The sequence below is a fragment of the Centrocercus urophasianus genome, unplaced genomic scaffold (assembly GCF_019232065.1).
Source record: "Centrocercus urophasianus isolate 14NV4802_14NV808 unplaced genomic scaffold, USGS_Curo_1.0 seq_11, whole genome shotgun sequence".
Lineage (NCBI taxonomy): Eukaryota > Metazoa > Chordata > Aves > Galliformes > Phasianidae > Centrocercus > Centrocercus urophasianus.
The window spans coordinates 48188398-48209744 of record NW_024884253.1 but is presented as its reverse complement, the minus strand read 5'-3'; the positions used below and the strand labels follow the sequence as shown (position 1 = coordinate 48209744).

The 21347-nt window shown below is 35.9% G+C and overlaps 1 protein-coding gene across 12 annotated transcripts in view; it reads right to left on the bottom strand.

Annotated features, from left to right (window-relative positions):
- Window positions 1-21347, bottom strand: part of PTPRM (protein tyrosine phosphatase receptor type M) — a 451289-nt gene that overhangs the window by 326793 nt on the left and 103149 nt on the right. For 11 of the 12 annotated variants that reach the window (XM_042839780.1, XM_042839781.1, XM_042839783.1 and 8 more), the window contains exon 2: window positions 20190-20312. In XM_042839780.1, coding sequence (XP_042695714.1) covers window positions 20190-20312 — 123 coding nt within the window. Of the gene's footprint in view, window positions 1-18818; window positions 18894-20189; window positions 20313-21347 lie in introns of those variants that run through there. The other variant, XM_042839790.1, reaches the window with a different exon arrangement.

The window sequence follows — 21347 nt, the reverse complement described above, 5'->3', positions numbered from 1 at the left end:
AAACAATTATGTTACATAAAGGAGTTGATGAGTTGGCTACTAATAAGCCCCTTTAGCCACCTTTTATGCAGATTTATTTTCAGAGTTTTTCAGTTACCACTGACTTCAGTTGTTAGTTTCCCATTTAGACATCTTAATTAAAAAAACAATAATAATAATAAAAGATCACCTCTTTCAATGAAATCACTCCAGAGAAAACATATCAGTGGCAGAACATATTCAAAATAAAAGTTTCATTTATAGCCCACATTTTTTTTATTGGCTACAATCACAAACGCTACCTAGTTACAATACTTAACAAAGGTAAAAATAATACAGTCCCCATTTTCCAGTGTTCTTTTTTTGTGTATTAGACAGTACCTTGTGTATAGCAAAATCCATATCTCAAGCTGGATATTCAAAGCAAAATGAGGATGGAATTGGAAATGGAATATTCAAAAAGGAAAACAGCAAATAAAACTAAAAAAAAAAACAACCAACAAAACAACGACAAACTTTCTGAAGTTGTTTTAGAAGTCAACTAGTTTTGAAGCAGATGACCTCTTTCCCAGCCTCCTTAAGAGTCCAAATTCCTGAGTTTCTACTTCAGAAAATAAACATCTGTCTTCTGTTCTTTCTTATCACCTACTGAACACAAGAGGAAAGTCGAGAATAGTCTACCAAAAAGCAAACACACACTTACATTAGCAGATGTCAGCAATCCTTTTCATATGTTATACAAGTACGCATTGTACAAGTTCAGAGATTAGGGTTTAAGAACACACTGAGAACATTTGAAATAATATCCTTGTAAGCATATTTCTTGGAGTGTGTGGATATTTTAAACAAATATTTTGAAACAGCCGACTGAGACACAGAAGTTGCCATGTGAAGCACAACAAATAGCTATGTGCTGAACGCCATGTGGGCACAGAGCAATTTGTCAGGCTAACAAAGCTATGCTCTTTTTCACATTTTATTTGAAGTCCACACTGACTCACTAATTCAAAAAACTGATGGAAATCAATCCTCTTTTTATTTCTTTATGTAAGTCTCTCTATTACTTGAAATGTAGTTATTTTAAAAGAAATAAAACTTTCCAGGTAGGCAGCAACATCCTCTATTTCATGACACTTAAACTCGATTTTCTGCGCAGATTGCAACTCAACAGATGTCACCATATGATGAACAATTAATAGTTAAATGAACACAGGCTATTCCTACACCTTGCTCATATTTTCATAAGGCTTGTCATGATATAGGAGGTAAAACTCACCAGGCTTTAACAGAATGTAAGTTAATTTCCTGAAAGAATAATGGAAGGGAGATTTTTATTAAATCCTAATTACTTCTACTTCATTATCACTTCAGTAGGTGGACTGGGTGATATCATTACTGTAATGGAGGTCAGTGAGAATGAATCAGTTCTCTCACAAATATACTGCTTCTTCTCATCTTTTTACAATACTGTCACTTCTTGTATTTCAGTAATAAATTTCACATAGGTCATAGTAGGAAAGTGAAAAAGCAATGACTGAAAAATGTCATTGGTAGACAAGCTCTTACTGTCACTTTGGAAGAAGCTTCTTTCAGAACCTCTTCTAGCTTTAGTGGCTGATAATGTTGCTAACACAGAGTAATTTAACTTCCACCTTGTTTGGCAGATGAGAATAACATGTAACAAATTCTCCTTGATTTCTCTGTACTCAAGGGTGAAAACTCGAATGTGCTCTGACGATGGCTACTTCAGGATCTACCTACGACTCTGCAAGTCTAGCTCAAGCAAAGAGACAAGAATAATCTTGAACTCTTTCTTTCATTTTCCTATTCATTCAATACATTTTAGAATGTAACAAGATCAGCAGCAAAAACTAACTGAAATGATTATGATTTATGAGCCCAGTTTCACTAATTTAAAATTCTTTAAACATGATTAGAAAAATTGCTGCCTAGAAACATCCTGAGTGAACATTTCATCTTTTCGTAACTACTGTTTTCCAATCCTTCACAATAAAAAGGAAGAAAGAAAGGCCTATGAAAAGAATCAAATCCTAGTATCAAATCCCTTTAAGAAACAACATCTGTAAGAAACTCCATATTTCTGTGACCAACTTTGATTCCTAGGGGATTAAGTTTTTTGAATATAACATGGGTCACATTTTATTATTACTAATGTGAACCAGCAATTATTTCTGACTTACAAAATTCAACTTAAAATATTCACAATTTGCATGCCTAACTCTTTTAAGTTTCTAGAATTCCCTGTCATGCCACACTCTGTCCAAATATCCGTTCTGAAGAAGTAAACTCATCAGTCCCTTCAGTTTCCTCCTCAGCAAGTTCAACTCCCAGTATGAAGCAACTCACTCTCTTTCTTTACTAGACTATATCAGTTGAAAGAATTACAGAATTGCCTGGGTCGAAAAAGTCCTCAAAGAGAGAAACTCATCGAATTTCAACCCCCCTGCTGTGTGCAGGGTCACCAACCATCAGACCAGGCTGCCCAGACCACATCCAGCCTGGCCTTGAATGCCTCCAGGAATGAGGCATCCACACCCTCTCTGGGATTCCTGTTCAGTGTGTCACACCCTCTGAGTGAAAAACTTTCTCCTAATATATAACCTAAACCTCCCCTGTCCCACCTGTGCTATCTGTCAAGCCATGTAAACAGTCATTCCCACTTCTGTTTATACACTCCCTTCAAGTACTGGAAGGGAATGCTCAGTACATTACCATGCTAATGAAGTAAATTGTTGAATTTTCCACTTTCCTTCACCTTGACTCCTGATTTCTTAATTTCTATTAATGGAATCCATAACCATCAGAATTTCTAGAATAGATCATAAACATATACGTTCACACTGCCTGGTTTATCCTAACCTCACGTGTGTCAGATATATTGCTGTAAGATTGATGGAGCCTTCAAACGGAATTAGGATTTAATGGAAACTATAAAAACATTAACATAATTTGGCTAATCCAAACGTGATCAAGATCTTAAACTTGTCTGCTATGGATCCATCTCCTTACATCCATCAGTTATCCATCTGCCAGTTACATTTACTAATCTGCATATTAAAACTATCCTTTAGATGAACTAATTTTAAACTTGGGTTAAACAACGAAAGTAACAAATATCTTCACAATATCAATTTTCTAACGTGTAAAAAGCATGATTGAGCAAAAACTTCAGCACTCCGTTATTCTCTACAGCATCATTTTTATTTCATGGAAACTAAAAAGACTGCTTTTTTACTTTTGCTTTTCAAAAGTAATATACTCATTCAAACCAATTAAAAAGAAAGAAAGAAAGAAAATCTGAAAATACTGAGTGAAAATGCTAGTGAAAATGTTGCCTAAGGGTCCTCAAACACCCAAGAAAATCACTACCAGGAAATTACATTTTAATCAAGCATGAGGAAGAAAGCAGAAAATATTTTATTCCCCTCAACAATACAGCACATTTTTAAAGACAGAAAACACTGTTCAAACTTCAAGGGAGATGACATCCCCAGAAACATGTAAAAATTTTTAATATTTATCTTATATCAACAGGAAGACTGAATTCTGTATTTTTTTTCAGTATTTTATTGTTCCTTGCAAATTTCTAGCATAAAACATTTCATCATTCTGCTATCATTTACTATTTTCCATCTGTTTCAGGTAGGAAAGAAAGTAAAGGTGAGCTATTTTCTCCCTTAAACTTTAATAAGGTTTCTAAAACCTTGACAAAAGCCTGTAAAACCTGTAATTCTCAATCCTTCTCTGGTTCCTCTCTTTTTAAGTGTCTGAGAGTAAGGAAAAAGGGATACTTAGTACTACAATTACTTAATGGCCTTAATACTTATGTAGCACCATTAAGTAGTATTTTAAGATTGGGTGTGTCTTGAAAGCACACACAATATAATAACAGGGTAACATAAACATTCTCTATTTTTAAAAATTACTTGGCATTTTAGTAGAAAAGCCAGTGGAAATAATTCTACTGATCAGCCTACAGAACATCTACATTTATATATTTTTTTCCTAATCTTTCTGCTTTGTTTTGTAACAGAACCTCACACAAACATTTTGCAGCTTCTAGTCTCAAAACAGACAAATTGATCCTAGGTAAGAAGGGATTCCAGTGTCCTGCAGATCACCACCAAAGCCACTGAAACTTCAGATTGGTGTGCATGTATACCTGCATGCAGTTTCAATCACTAAAATTGAAGACTCAGAAATGGAGATTTAGAGATTTCAATTTTCAAAGCAAATCTTAGCATTCAAAAGCAATCTGCATAACAAAGAGAAGCAAGGCATTCTTGCTGCTCCAATTATTCACACAGTAAAATGTAAATGCTTAAGTTGACCTGGTAATATTTAGAAATATTTAAAAAAGAAAAAAGACAAGAAAAAAATAGTACTGTTGGCAAGTAACAAGATTACTAACATCATCCAAAATTGTAAAGAAAACCAATTCCAGAGAGAAGCCCTTAAACGTGACATACCTGATATGATGCTCTGTCTCTTGTTAAAGGCTAAAGAGGTGTACTTGGGCTTTCTGAAACCCAGGTACCTAATGAATGAAGATGTTTACCAATTCTGCAATAATATAAAGTCTGTCTGAATAAGCTGACAGTTCCAGTGAGAAAGGTATGCAGCACACACACAAAAAAATAAAAAAAAAATCAACATCTATCATCTTATCTGCATTGTTTCTAGAATATTTCTTTAGAGTAGCTGTTTACTTATGAGCACATCTATTCTCTAAAATGTTTGTGTTTTATCAGTGCTTCTTTTCATTTGTTTCATTAAAGCCATTATTAATTTCAATGGAAGTTTGAGTTAGAAATGGAACACGGACTTCAAGTCAGCACTGACGTTTTAGAGTGGAAAGCAAAACATGCACACAGCTAGGAACCACAGAGTGAGTACATCTCAGCTGTATCTCACACTCTGCCACTGACTTACTATCTCAAGTGAGTCACGTAACCTCCCCAGGTCAATTAGACTGCCTGTAAATTATGTGGGATACCACACAGCCTCATGGTAGTTATGAGGTGTTTAGTCCTATAAGAACATTTGGCATTCTTAGATAAATACAAGTGCAAACTTTATTACTGCCAGTTAACCAGAGATTAACTTACAAGAGGGCAATCTACACACTATGTGCCATTTGTGATTATTTTCTCCCAAATAGTCATCAGTGCTGAACATCGCCTTTCTCAATCCCCATGATGAGTTTTTTTTTTTTTTTTCCCTCTATTTACAGGCTTGTACACTAACTATGCTAGGAAAAAGGCATGAAACAAGGACTGAAATTGTCAATTCACACAGAAGAACTAAAAAAAAATGGCGGTATGGCATCTTCAAAAATGACTCACTGTCCCTGGAGGTGTTCAAGAAACATTTAGATGCTGAACTAAGGGAATGGTTTAGTGAGGAAATATTGGTGGTAGATAGATGGTTGGACTGGGTGATCTTGGAGGTCTTTTCCAGCCTTGGTGATTCAATGAAGATCACACAGGCCATGATGAAGAGATGTGCTTATACAGAACTGATTAGAACAAAAGAACTCTATGAAGGACTAGCATGGCAATGAATCAGTGATTAGGACAAGAAGATGCTACTTTGATGCCAGATGCCACTGTTTGGTGCCACCATTTTGACTTTCTTGAAGAAAGAAAAAATGATGTAGATAGCACCTAATGCTGAAGCTGACTTTGCTTTTGGATGTTAGGTCAGATGGCCTCCTCAGGTCCCCTGTCACCATGAATCATTCAATGAGTGCTGAGTGATAGACAGCTATAACTAACAATTCCAATGGTATCTTGAAAAAAAAAAAAAACATATTAAACAGCACCAATAATCATTCTTACATGTTACAAATGCAATTTCAGTTTTTGACAAGACACAAAATTGCTGTGAGCACATACAGCTATAAACACCCCCTCATAACTTTGTTTCAGTAACAATAACAGTATTTACAATTTAGTAGACCTGAAAATGTTAAGAAATAAATTAGCTATACTACTAAAGATTCTCAAAATATAACCTCCCAAAGAGTAGCACTCCGCTCCTCTACACATTATTCAGTATAGGAAACAAGTAATGTTTTGAACCTACATGACTCAAAACACAACATTAACTATGAACCTTCTTGGCTAAACTTTCCTTTTCTAAGCCTCACCCATACAACAAAGGGAATCTCCTTCATGTGTTTTCCTAAGGGATCTGTAATACTCTTTTTACATTGGAAAGAAAAACTTTGATGATGATGGGAATAGCTATAGTGGTAGCCAGAACATTGCTAACACAGACATCTCTATAAGCGACCCGTTGAAACTTCTTTAAAATACCACAGTAGTGTTTCAAGTTCTTCAGCAACAGCAAAGTTAAATACTTGCACTGCATTTTGAATGTTTGCAGTACAACGGTTAGAGAGCCACTTCTACATGAATTTATGATCAGAAAGCTGGCAGAAGACATTTACCATTACTCCAACAACTGTTGATCCTTCATCTACTGTAAGCAAAACCTTTTAAGTCCCTCTCTTAGACTTCATTCTACAGATAGATAAAGAAAACCAACTGAGATCAACTGATACGGTCTAACTTCAAAACAGAAAATAATAGCTGTGTGGTCCATCTCTTTTCTTAGGAAGGATGATCGCATAGTACCGGAAAACAGTAGCTGAAATAAGGTGAAATAAGGTGAAATAAGGAAGCCTTCTAAAAGCAGGAGCTACAGCACTACATCTCAAAAGGCGAATGGAAGATGTTAAGGGATTTTTGAGATGGATTCATTTGGCAGAACTAAGGATGGCCTTGTTTCAAGTTTAAATTGCTTCAGCAAAAAAGTAATGAAAAACAGCAGAAAAAAATGCTCTGGGATTATTAACATGCATTAGATTTGATTGAATATTAGCAAACAGTCTTCCAAGATCATAGTGGATTTCTGAAATGTTTCCTGTCCTACAAAAGTTGTTCCTGCAGCTATCAATTTTACCAACCACAGAACATACAAACCAAAATACAATCTTCACCTGCTTACCTGGCACAGATCTCTGGCTCCCACCACAAAATAAAAAAGGATAACATTTATTAACTGGAAGGTGTCTTGAACTAGACTCTAAAGCAGACTACAGATGGACACAGCGCTCAGTGAAACAGCCCAACATCAATAGAATCAATCCAGCACATATGTTGACACTGTAAAATGAATGCACACTTTTTGTATAGAAACTGTAAAACAGCTTCAGCCCCAAATCAGACTAAGTGCATTACTATAATCCATATATGTCATGCAAGTTCTAAATATGTTGTCCAAGCAGCAGTCATCAAGGAGTTTTGTTTTATTTCAATACATTTATCTTCCAAAAGATATTCTATAAATTTCCTTAGATTTTTTTTTCAAGTTCACAAGAATATTTGAGGCAGATTGCTTTTTGATATAACAACAAAGAATGTACCAAATAAAGAAAAACAGTAATTATACTTCTAATTACTATGCTATAATTAAAATGTCTTGTATAACGAACTCCATAATTGTAGACAAACAATACCTGATGAGGGCAAAACTTTGTGTTATCTGCTGCTAATTTGCACTTAATTAGCAACCAAAAATTGCAGAAAGATTCTTCCAGTTTCCGGAAACATGCTTTTTCACAATTTAACCTTGAAATGGGAAGAAGCATGTGCTATGAAGCTTGCTATCAAGTACTGAAGAATGCCTTGGAATAAGGCAGACTGTAACATCATTTATCTTGAATGTAAGCAACACATCTGTGTGTTTGGAAGCCAAGTGAAATGGAATCTCTTCATGTGTTTATTTCAAAGCCGAGGCAACTATCATGCTCAGAATATCCTGTGGCTCAGCAGATGTACTGAAAATAATCAATGTGGTTATATCCAATTGTTAGTCAGGCCTTCTGGATTGGAATGCATGCAGCCATAAATATTAATGCGTGCGCTTTTTTAGACCTATCTTCAAATGACCCATCAAATTTTCTATAAATGAGAAAAAACATAAAAGGAACACATTTTAATAGGCAAAGGGGAGCTCCAGCAACTATCAAGTAAAAAAGGATATCCCAGAATCCTTTAAGGAATTTGACAGTCTGTGCTTCCCTGGACTCTGCAACACTGATATGCTAAAATGCAGTATACCAACAAAGCTTTAGTTAGGAAATAGATCTGTGAACACTGATAATGTGTAGTAAAAGCATCCAGAGTTGGAGGTAGCACAGAGAAATTTGGCACAGGATAACAAACATGACAGCTGGCACAAAGACTTAAGTCTGTGGCAAGCATATTCATCAGAATTTAGAGAATCACTATGAAGACTTGATGACCACAAAAATGTACAAAACTTAAATTATGAAAGGAGAATTAAATTCTTATAAGTACGTACACTTTCCCAAGAAGCATTATGGCACACAAACTATAGAACAGAACAAGAAGAGAGTGTGGGGTTTTGTTACTTTAGCAATCTCCAACAAAAATGAACAATCCTTTTGGCAATCAAGTTTTGCCTTCCTTATGGAGTTCTTGTTTAAGAATTCTAACATTTAAAAAATGGGACTTTTGTCAGGCTTTGACCTTACAATAGTATTGAAAGGCTCTCAAACTGGAGAAAAAAAAGAAAGGAAACATACAACGTGTAGCTTCATGATAAAAGAGGTCACTTGAAGATAAGCAGTCTACCTATTAGCACACAAAACAGTGGCCTGAAGTTATATAATTTCAGAAACACTTTTCTTCTTAATGAGAACAAAATTCAGCATTAGTGAAGGAAACCAAATTACCTAATATTAAACAAGAGGATTTTCTAGATTCCCTTACACAGGAGGGCTCTATTTGTCAAACACAAAAGATAAATAATAGTGCTCTTAGTGGTTGAAGCATCGTTGCAGTATCAATTTTATTTCCATATTGTCGGTGGAGAATGAGCTTTTCCAAAACAGTATTTTCCCCTACATGACAGTGGTATGAGTAAATAAAAGATCTCAGGGGATTTCTTTCCTGAAATTTTAAAGTCAAATTCATCAATGGGAAAGAAAAACACATTTTATGTCTGGATAATTTCACACGTGCATTGCTAGATATCTTCTAGGAGATATTTATTACAGATTTCAGATCCCAGAAGTGACCCACACGAAGACATTTTTTTTATGACCATTTGCTGCCGTGTCAGAATATCACTGCTACTTAATGAAAATAATCAGGTTGCAATGGGGAGTGACTTCATAGAAAAGGATGCATCTAACCTATACCTCAGTACTGCATAAAGACAAACATGTCAGTTGCGCTTCTGATGCATCCAGCTTTAAGTGGAGATGAAGAATGAGGAGGAGGTTATCTCAAGGTTGCAAGGTTACTTGATGTGGATCACAGAATCACAGGATGCCAGGAATTAGAAGGGACCTCAAAAGATCATCTAAGACCAATCCCCCTGCCAGAGCAGGAACACCTAGATTAAGTCACACAAGAACATGTCCACAGGGGTTTTGAATGTCTCCAGAGAAGAAGACCCCACAGGATCTCCGGGCAGGCCATTCCAACATGTTCTGATGTACACCACCAGGGGAATACTATTACATCCTGCTGGTGCTATGCACCTGTGAAGACTACACCTAATACAAACTCATTTTGTACATGTGAAAGTCCTAAAGATTGACTTTAGTGGTGAATAAATACCATATCCATTTTTGGTGTTTTTTTTCTTTTTTTGTTTCCTTATAGACTTTCAGAGAAGGTGAAACTGGCCTCAGTATTTTATGTTAAAAGTATAGTTAGAGGTAGACACTAAAACAATTAGCAGAGGCAATTTAAATTCAATAGGCATTTTAATATGCCCTTGGAAAATACAGTTTATCCTTACTGTAACTAATATAATAAACTTCTTATTATATAATTGTTATTACTGATATGCTGGAAAGCAGAGGGGAAAAACTGCCATGCTCTCAGTAAAGCTGCTTATATTTTGCAAGCCATGGGAGTAAAATGCCTGAATGGATATTTTTCCACAAAAAGTAATTTCCACAAACAACTTTCCACTCTCACAAATACGCTTCACGCTAAAATTAAACATGGCAAGCAAAACACCACAGCACAAGTAAGACCAAAATTTCATTGCTGAAAGATAACTCATCTCTTTATACATGCAACATCAATTTATTCCACTGCAAAATTTGAGGCTTGCAGGAAGCTTTTTTTTTTGTGTACAGAACAAAATAGGACCCCCATCAGCCCAGCCAGGGTCTTTTGAAGGCTGCTGCATTTCATTTGTTGAGTGGCAGTCTATTAACAAAACCTTGTAAGGAAAAGCCAAGGAACTATCTCCTTTGAGCAGTGCTCCAATCACCTAGGTTCAGCATACAGGAGCCTCTTTCTCAGATGCTTGCTTCCCTCTCTCTTTTCTTCTGTGATGCTCAACACACGAAAAGTGAGAGAATATATTAAGGATCACTGTATCTCTGATATATTACTTTTGCAACTGCATGAGACAGACATCTTGGGGAAGAACACATAATTGGTGAGCTCAGGCTGGAACCATGAGATACAAATGCATACATAGTAGGCACTCGGAGAAGTCTTCTTATTTACCAAGCAACTTATACAATGCTTACATGCTTCCAGAAATATGTAAGAATGTTCCAAACGTATAATTCCATAGATGAGTTTCTATCGTCACTGTTTTACATTCACTTAATTTCAACTTAATTTAACTCACTGCTGTGGGCTTCTAAGTGCTCCTAAGTATTGGTATTACTTTTATCCTTTTCTGATCTGAAGGAGTTTGTGATGCTGGGAAGAGTCAAATGCCACAACAGCAACAAATGAACTGTGAAGGACAGCCACGCTCCAGCAGGAACCAGAGTAACCCAAGAATGTACAAGTATGGGGAAACCAGAAACTTGAAACTGAAACTGGATGAAGGACATCCCTCCTCTCTAAGGTAATGGGGAAATGAAATAATAGAATTTTAAGGAACAATACAATCACATTTCAACTTCATGTAATATGATGATGTATGCAGTTATCGCTAAGAAAAGTGCATCTGTAGCTTCCATGTTCTAACATGAATATGCAAGCACTGAAAAGCGTTCTTTACATACTCACCATGTGAGAAGCATAGAACTGTGATCAGTTGCAATTATCAGAAATATTTGATGTTATTAGCTGCTAAAACATTATGACTTTGATAATGATGTGCACCTGTTTCTCTCATAATTAAATGGTTGTGTACATCATTAAATTTTCAATGAGGTCCAGACAGTATTTTTTTTTCTTTGTGCTACTGAAATGCAGTTGATTAGAAACGTTGTGACTTCTAGATGAAGAATGCATTATTTCAGCTGGTGAGTGAAATAACTATATTGCTTTAACACTGATAACAGAAGTACCAAACTCTTTAATTCAGCTCACAGAATTCATGAAAGCCTTTTAATTGCTTCTTCTTTGACTCCAGATTCTGCAAACATGTATACAAGAGAATTAAGACTGTGTCTGGTACTTTAGAAAAATTGACTGTATCTAATACAAGAGAATTAAAATTCAATACAAAACAAAATCCATTCATTTTGTTTGTACACTAACCTAGCTCCACAGCCATATTTGTTTCCTTACATGCACATAACCATCCTCAACAGGGAAGCGAAAGTCTAAAAAGTCTAGACATGCAGAGAGACACAGTTTCCTTTATCTCTGCCTTGTCCTTCTGAGTAATTTCACCCCAAGAAACAAGTACTCCATGAATGACAAGTTTGTCAAACAGCTTTTCAATAAAGCATTTAATGACCTGCGCCTCAAATCAATGCCACTACAGTCAATGATCAAGCTGCTAACAAAATACAATCAGTCATCGATGCCAACTTAAATGCTGTGAGAGGGGATGAAAAAATCTCCCTGAATATAATTTAAACTACAACTCCCTTGTTAATTTCACCAGAAAGGCTTAAGATAATACGCAAAAAAAAAAAAAAAAAAATTCTTGAAGAATCACACTTGTGTTCCTGAAGAAGAGCGATGGAGTTAATCTCCAGCTCATCAGCATATTAACTGTGGCAATGACCACATTCTCATCATACAGAAGAACTGTCTTTGAAGACAAACTACTAATTCAGGAAATAACTGGTATTGAAATGAAGGCAGTCACGTTACACCCTTTAAAGATGCAGGGAAGGGTTTTGATCCACTCTTTATTAGTTTCTAAAGGGCATGAAAAGAAATCTAATGGGATAAGCATGAGACTGAAAGAAAAGCCCTGCAAGAAATTAAGAGGCTTTTTTTTTTTTTTTTTCAATAGATTAATTACTAAACAAGAAAAAGCTTACTTAGGAATACTCTGATTATTCCCCTTCCTCCTGATCTTGCAATGCAGTGATTCTCCTAGAGGAGAATTTTCTGACTCACTGTTTATTCACAGTGCTTATTGCTGTTTTACTGGTCCCAGCTTTTCTCAAACTGCCTAAGTAATTTCACTCTCCAACAGAAGAAAACAGGCAGACAAACATGCGCAAAAAAATGTATTGTTCCTTAGTGCAGGTCTGATGAAACTGGAACAGAAACTACAGCAGCTTCAATGAGATACTCAGGGCAGTGAAGGCATAGTAACAGCCTTCAACGCTGAGTGAGTACCTAGGAACCCCTACACTAAAGCCTGTCCTTCTTCATTTCTATCGCTATGAGGTCCCAAACTACCTAGATTAAAGCTCAGGCACAGCCCCAGGAAATAAGATTTACATTCTGTGTGGTCTCTTCTGAACCAAGAGCACCCACCACAAATGAATTCTTTTTTTTTTTTTTTTTTTTCAGATTTTTCAAGTCAAAAAACATCAGCTTATCTGATGAAGGCAACTGTAATGAGTCCCAGATAAAATACCTCAATCATTACTTACTGCCTATTTCCACAAGAAACACTTTCTCCCTTTCTCACCTGAAAGAGCTCCTCATGAACACTCCATGGAGGGCAGCAAACAAAAGCAAACAAAAGCAGAGTTAGGCAGCGTACTTCTAATTTAGCAGGGAGCTCTGGAACAAGGCTGATGCACTTAACCAGCAAGACATTGGCTAGCACTGCAGTTGGAAGTCGGGAAAGAGACTGGACTTTCAATGTGTAACAGTAAAACTCTGCAATCCTAAACATTTTTATCATCAAGAAATCCACTTCAAAACCAGCTGCAGTATCTTGTTTATCATGTTTCCTGCTTCTCAGCATATATTATTGCAGGTGTTACATATAACCCCAGCAGGAAAAGTATAATCAAAGCAAGGTAAACGAGTTAGGCTGGAAGGCTTGCTTAGCAGTGTGTGGCACTACGCAGTGTTACACAGAGCACCCTAAGCTGTCAGCTTTACCTTCTAGGTTTCATTGAGAATACTCTGGTTTAATGAGCAGTGAATTCCACAGACTTTTCACGTAGGCTGTCTGACTTCTGTGGAAGAATTTCTCAAAGACTAAAAAATAGTTTATAACTTATCATCATTTACCAGTCAAACATTAATAAAATCAACAGCTATTGGTGGATTCTAGCTTATCATCTTGCACTCACTTCTACCAGTTGCAGCATGGTCTCTAATTTTGTACACAAATATCAGATAGCTACTGCAATGCAAAAGATAAGGAGGTTATTATTACACTCCTTCTGGTACAGCACAGTTGCCATAAATATTACAGCAGGCCAGCTGCTTGAAATGAGAATCTGTAAGACTTATTCCTTGGGCATCACCTCACAAAATGTGCTGTTTGTATGCAAATACTTCATTTCACAAAAGCAGAAAGAAAGTGTAAAATGAAAGTCATATGTATAAATCATTTACTACAAAAGATTAAGCATACTAATCCCAATATTTTACCCAAAATATTAATTGGCATGTAGGCAAAATGCATTCAAGTAACTTCTCAAGAAAGCTAGGAACCTTGTCATTGATTCAGATTCAGCAACTTTGACAACGATTCAACGTTTATTCCCCTTTGCAAGAACACTGTATGCACAGTACTCGTAATAAACTCAGGATTTGGGTCAGGTGCTGAAATCTGTAAGCCAGGTCAGAAGCTAAAAATAAGTCTGAGGTCCAAATAAGTCATCAAAACAAGCAATACCTGCAGCATGGCTGGTGGTATTGCCTTTGTTGTTGAACATACCTGTAAAGGGCACTATTACGTATGTTTTCAATGTAGTTGACTCATTCAGTGCCTGCACTGCAGCCATGGCAGCACAAAGCTGGCTGGATCTGTACTCAAGTGGTTTGCTTGAGCTGACCTCTACATTGCTCCCTATTAGCAACAAATGATACCAGCTTATGTAGCTAATTAGAAAGTGCCTCAAACACATCAACACACACTGCTTACAAAACAGGTATGCATGTTTTAAGTGTCTGCACCTATCACCTGGGCACGCAACAAAATGCCAAACATACCAGTGTTAGATGTCTAGAAAAGCCTACAAAAATAAAATTGGAACACAGTAAACAGGTATAACTCCCAGTACTTGACAGTAATTTATGCTGCCTCTGGATAGCACTCGAATTTGAGAGAAGCAGCTATTCAAAGTAACCTGGGACAAGCAGCCTTAAATAAAAAATAGATTGGATTCTCTATTATTCAAAAGTAAACAGAACAAAGCCATCCCCTTTAACAGAAGAACATGAGACAGTGCTAAAATGTATCTAATGATAACACACTCATCACACTGTTAAGTCAAAACACTGTAGCTTTACAGGGTAAGGCATTTTGGCTGAGTTTGATACAAACTAGCCAATTGATAACATTAAGATTTATCTTTTTTACAGGGATCAGGACCCTTTTACACACAAATAATAGTGTACATTTTTCATGCAATTGTTTCACATTCTATGATATCAAACACCACTTTATAGTAGTATCTTGTTTCATGAAATATCTGCTTGCTATGTGTAACTGGTAACTACGTATCAAAAGGCCATCTTAAACAATCGTTTATAAAAACATTATGTGCATTATTTACAGACACTGCTAAACAATTAGCAACACTACACACTCAGGATACAAATAGGTCATTCAAAAAATTAAATATAGTCACTACAATTATATATTATCTTCTCATAAAGCATAAAAAGAATCCTCATCCCAGCTTTGACCAGCACTACATCAAACATTAAAGTCTTCACTGCTCAAAACTGCTCCTTTCAATCCACTGAATGGCAACAGTCTGTGAAGATTTGATTTGTAATTGATTTTGAACTGTTCTAAACTGAATGAAAGGCTGATGCCGGTGACTCAGTGTCAGTGCAGTGACATCCTTCTGGTGATATCAAACGAATAGAAGATAGAAGAAAAATGATGCTACTGTTCCTTGGAAATTAACTGGAACTGTGAAATACTGTAGGAGGATTTTACAGCTGAACACAGAGTTTTGCAACAAAATTAATACATGGACATGAGCAGAAACTATTTCCAGCAAACAATGTGTAGAGCTGACTACCGACAATATCTGCATTTCTCACAGTAATCTGTGAGATTCTGTTTGCATCACTGTCAGTGACAAGACTCATCATACATAAACATAATACACATCTCAAAAATACCTTCTGATTTTAAGTTTCAATTCTTGTCATTTTTGATGTGTTTTGCTTTGGAGCAGTTTTGGTGTCGTTCTGTAGGTTTTTGTTTTTGTTTTTGTTTTTAAACTCATCTGAGCTTTCTCTGGATAATGAATAGGGCAAGAGCTGAGAACTCCATTAGATCTAATTCAGTCACCTGTTCCACAGCTCTGATCCTGCATTCTCATTCTCTTAAGTGAGAACAACTGGCATGTAAACTGTGATCTGCAAACTAAGCATGCATACATGTGTACATATATATACATATATATTTATGTACTTATTTAGTCTCCAGCTTGCACATACTTGTTTTATTTTTCCCTTCACTCTTCATCCAACACCTCCAGTGCTTTTGGTTCTTCTCCCCTTCTAAGACAAAACTTATATACCTGTGCTACTCTGACTGACTGTCAGATAACAGAGATGGTATCTCTACAGCAGTCTCACGCACTCAGCATGCATTTTGAGTTATCATGTAAAGCAAAAGAGCACCCTGTGGGAACACCACAACTCCAAAATGCTGCTAGGCCATGATGAATTTGATTGTATGTGATCATAAATGGGCTTACAGAGCGAGAGCGCAGCTGGAAAAATTCAGAGAAAGAAATTACCATCTGGAGAATCAACCAAAAATAGAAATGCAGGAAGAAAAACTCCAGTGGACACTTTTTTTTTTTTTTTTTTTTAACATTATCGAAGGATCTCAGAATGAGAACTACTCTACAAAAAGAAGATAAGACAGTAACGAAATAAGATAATGAAACAGTAATAACAATGGGAAGGGATTTAGGCATTTTTGTTTTTTACAGACATAATGGCAAATTGAAGTATTAAGAACAACGACATAGTACAGATAAACACAAATATATAGGGACCACCTTTCCAATGAAGAGGCAATATGAAGAAAAAACAAGATCTCTTCCTGAAAGTTCAGATGATAAAGATTGGCTACTGTGTTGCAGAGAAAGTAAAACAGGTATATCCACACTGATGTCAACATAAGGCAGAAAGAGAAACTCAAGAGGAAATAAAAAAAGTTAAAGCAGCTTTGGAAAAGGGATCATTGCAACTGCTTTCCAAATACAAAGACACGGTTTGTAGATACCCCCTGAAATTGTCCCAAAGCCATCCCTGAAGACATCTCCTGCTATCAAATCCTTCCTGTACAGATACAGTAATCTACCATTTTGATATATTTTTCTTTATGAAGACATCTTTACTGGTCTACAGCTAGAAAGCTTCCAGTTAGATACTGTTCATTTGTATTGTATGCACACATTAACATTATTGGACATGCTTTAACTGTTCTACAGGACAATGTATGATAATATTAATAATAAGGGTTTCCAGATTATACTTTTGAACAATACCATAAACACATCCTTGAAACAGAAAGACAAAAAAACAAACAAAAAAAGGAAAAAAAAAAACCCCAAAAAACAAAGAAAGACAAACTGAGGGAAGGGAACTGCCAAATTTCCCACAGCAGTTAGTCCAGCTGACTCACAAGACCACTAAAACAGAAGAGCAGATTAACCAGCCTTATTCAACCCATAGGAACATATATATATACATGTCATTCCTTTCTTGGCTCTGTTTGGTACATTTTCAGACTAGCAGTGCTCAATAAAGGTCATGCCTATACTTATCAAGAAAATTAGGGAGCTAATGTCCTGCTTACTTTAGTAAGGATAACCTAATATATATTTCTATCAGAGTAATAATCTTAAAAGGATTAAAGCTCAACATACTGAACACTTAGAAAAACTGAAAATTTATTATTTTTTTTATAATTCACCAATTTTCATCCAAAACTACACCTCAGAAAGAGCTATTAATATTCAATAAAATATACAGTGTGTACAATAATACATTCACATATGCTACATGACACTACTTTCCCACTGCAGTAAACATATACAGCCAAAATATTTATCAAACTAAAGTACAGCTCGCCTCAACAATCCCATGTGGATTAAAATAAATCAGATGCTATAACTAGTGTTCTTGCCCCCCACTGTCACCAAATTATATAAAATACTGTATATATTGATACCAACTCAGTCACTGATACATTCTTGGGAACTGGGAATGTTTTGTGCATTAATTCTTTCATCTGACAAGGGACTCTGGAACTGGGAGTACTTGTTTCAGTCTAACATTACAATACAGTTGCATAAAGCATTTTGTTTTCAAGCCAAGAATTCCCTACGAAACAGTAATCTAAGACATTCTATTTGCTGTTATCTTGCTGTTATTTTTCCTAAAATATGCAGCTCAGAAACGGCTGACAAACTACTTGGAATCTTTTTTTTTTTTTTTAGTGTATCACATAACTCTCTGGCTAAGGTTAACTGAAAGCTAATTAAAATCATTAAGATGATGATTTGAACAAGAACAGGAAAAAAAAACTGTCTGAATGAAACAGAGAAAAATTAGATATTACTTGACTGAATCATACCCTTAGAAAAAAATGCTTCTCCTTTACAAAAAAAGAAATAGTAATGAACATTTCTTTCCTTCTCAAAGAGGATTTTTGACCTTTTAGGGCAATAATATTAACAACCCTTATCAAACTAACATGTTCATCTTCTGACCTAAAACTCCCAAAGCATATTTTTCAGTTCCCTTATGGACAGAAATGAAATTCCCTATGCTCTAAATATAATTTATTTCCAATTTTACCATCTTTCTATTTAATCAACAGAACATGATTTTAGTATTCTGATAAAAGTTAAAAGGCAAATAAGAAACAATCCATATGACATAATAGAAATAAAATTACATGGACATAATTTTCCTTCCGTAAAAATAGCAGTCCTTACTTTGGCTGAACTCTTGCCTCCGGTGGAAAAAAAATCTTAGTCTCTGATCATCAGAGAAAAGGACATACAGTTCAACCTCTTCTAGCTGCCACGAAGACTAAACAATATATACAACACATACTGACAACCTCTTTTGCAAAATCCAAGTAAATGAAAATTGGAATAGAAAGAGAATTTCCAGTGGTGTGATTGAGAAAAAGAGTGTATAGCTCGTACTGCAGGCTAAGATGACTGATAACTATGTGCATGAGCTCTAACTTGAGAGACAGTATTAAGCACTGATGAAATAGTCCAAAAAAAATTTTGCAGTCCATGCCAACACTGCTGGACGAGAGCCTGTTTCAAAAGAAATCTGCAAGAGCCTTCTTTATCCGTGTTATGAACTCAATCTAGCATGTCAACTGCGTGCAGGCAAACCAAACACTTCTGTTCAAGTGGAGAGCCTCACCTTTCCCACAGGAGGCTCAGTGGAGAAGGAAGAAGCTCTTCAATTGTCAACTTCAGATACAATACTGTCCACAACACCAGGCAACAGTGATAAACCTATAATGAAACTGCTAAGAGGACTTTTTACAAGTGAATGGTATCTAAGGCTCATTAGCACATATTGTAGATTAGATTAGTGTCTATTGTTTACACAGTCACTTCTAATGTTTCATGCTGTGAAATTCTAATAATAAAACTTAATTTCCTTACTCAAAAGGAAGGAAGGAAGGAAGACTTTCTTTGGAAGGACAACTATTCAAGAGATTTTATGTAAAGCCCAAAGTACATCATGACAAGTCATTTAATTGCAATGGATGTTAATGAAATGATTAGCACATCCATCTGTGAAGTTTTTGAGCATTTTCAGTATATTCATGCAAAATCACAACATAACATACAGAAAAAGTCCCTAGAAGCTAAAACCAGTGATTTTATAAGGTAGCCTTTTTTTTTTTTTTTTTTTTTTTTTGGCCATTTATAGTGACAAGAGTCACACTAGGCTCAGCCTCTAAATGCAAAGGAAGATTCTGAGCTGGACTGGAAGCAATCAGCACCCAGGAGATGGAATTATCCTAGATATCAGCCCCCTGTCCATGATAGGGAATTCTTCACATGTCCAGATAAAATTTGGAAAAGAATAACTGATTTTAGGTTTAATATTTCCAAGTCAGTGGTCAGATTGCTCTGTATTTGTATGATTGAGGTGATAAAGAAGACTGTGTTACCAGAACAAGTTTACAGTTCATCAGAATGCAAAGGCTGTTGCTATGGAATTAGGTTCACCTACACACAGTACACAAAGAGCATTAAATAAGAGTATCACAACTGTCTTCAAAACACAACAAGAAGAATATTACCAAGGCAGTTTGTTTTGGTATATGTCTCTGTTCCTTTTTCTCTTACTCCTTTTCACTCTACATTTCTATTTTAGAACAGAGTTTGATTAGTATCACTTTGAACAAAAATCCCTCAGGCCATTTTTGTTTTATCTCTCACTGTTCCTTCTCTTCAAGCCTCCCCATTACATAGCCCTGTCTGCCTCATTCTAGCACTGCTTCATCTTCATTTTTCATGACATCATTTTGTATTCTTTCTGCTTTCCCCAATGACAGAAAGTTTCTATTCCTACTTTCTAACCTTTATTTTAGAAACTGCACTGCAAAAGAAAGCCTTTGCATTGCAGAACATCCCTCACAAGAGCTGTTCTGAAGATTTGAGTACTACAATTCACAAGATTTTGACAAAGTCACATTATAATACTAACAGTGTGAAGTAATGCCAAATAAATACAAAATCTAGCATCAATGTGAAAAAAGCAAAATAAAAGACCGACCAGAAGGCATCCATTGATCTGAGGAGGGTTTTGTCAGCGTGTTCACCTGGTCCCAGTTTAGATCATCATCATCTGACTGACTATAGCCACAGGTGCTAAATGGCTCATCGAAAGTACAGCATCCTGCAAAATCAACACAGAAAAGATTAACATAACATGCAGATAACAGATTATGAGTCTCAACAAATGCAACACAATTCAATGCAGGCTGTGTAATTTTTTTAATGTCCTTTAATAAAAGCAAAAGTATTAACTATCAGTTCTGAGAGGACAAAAACTTGTCATGAAAACACAATCTCAAGGGTCAAAGCAGGTGGACGAAAGCTGGGTCAGGGAGAAATCTAATTTCAAGAATTTAGAACAATGGAATCTAACACCACCAACAAGGATGTAGAAAAACTTCTATCGCTGTACACAGGAAAACTTGTCCAGCTTTCTCAGACTTCTTTTCCCCTAGTAGCAGACTAACACAGGGTTATAAGCTCTGTTTTCTACATTTTCTTTGATGTTTGACGTTGCACTCAAGTGAAGAATGATATCTTGCCTATCCAGGAAAACAAATATAACCCCAGTCATGGATATTTCAGTCCATATTAAAGTAAATACTGCAGCTGTTCAAACAAAACTAAACTTCTGGGCTATTCATCATCTTTGCTGTCTGTCCGTACAAATAGCTGGCTCAGTCTTGCCAACTCTTACTAAGATAGGAAAAAGACAAAATCTAGCTTTAAAAGAGATTTGAACATTGTAAGTTCAGGTTTCCTTGAACATTACAAACAGCATTAGAGAATACCTCATCAAGAAAATAGGATTACATAAGACAAAATATCATTACATCTGACAAGCTTCACCTAACCAAAGTCCAGCCTTCTTAATAAGTACTCCCAGTTTATAGTCATCACTCATGACAAGTATTCTGCAGGTATATAATTTTTAATGGAAATTCATTTTGCAAACATAACACGTTTGCCCCATTGGCTTGCATGAAGGTTATCCTATACTGTTCTCTGTTCTAAGACATTCTTCTATGGAAATTCTTCATTAGCTCTAAATATGTCAGGGAAATTAGCACCTCTGGCTACCGCACCTTTCCGTACCTCTTGTAGGTGCACAGATTTCAATTAGTGAGCTACTAGGAACAGAAAACCATGAAAGAAC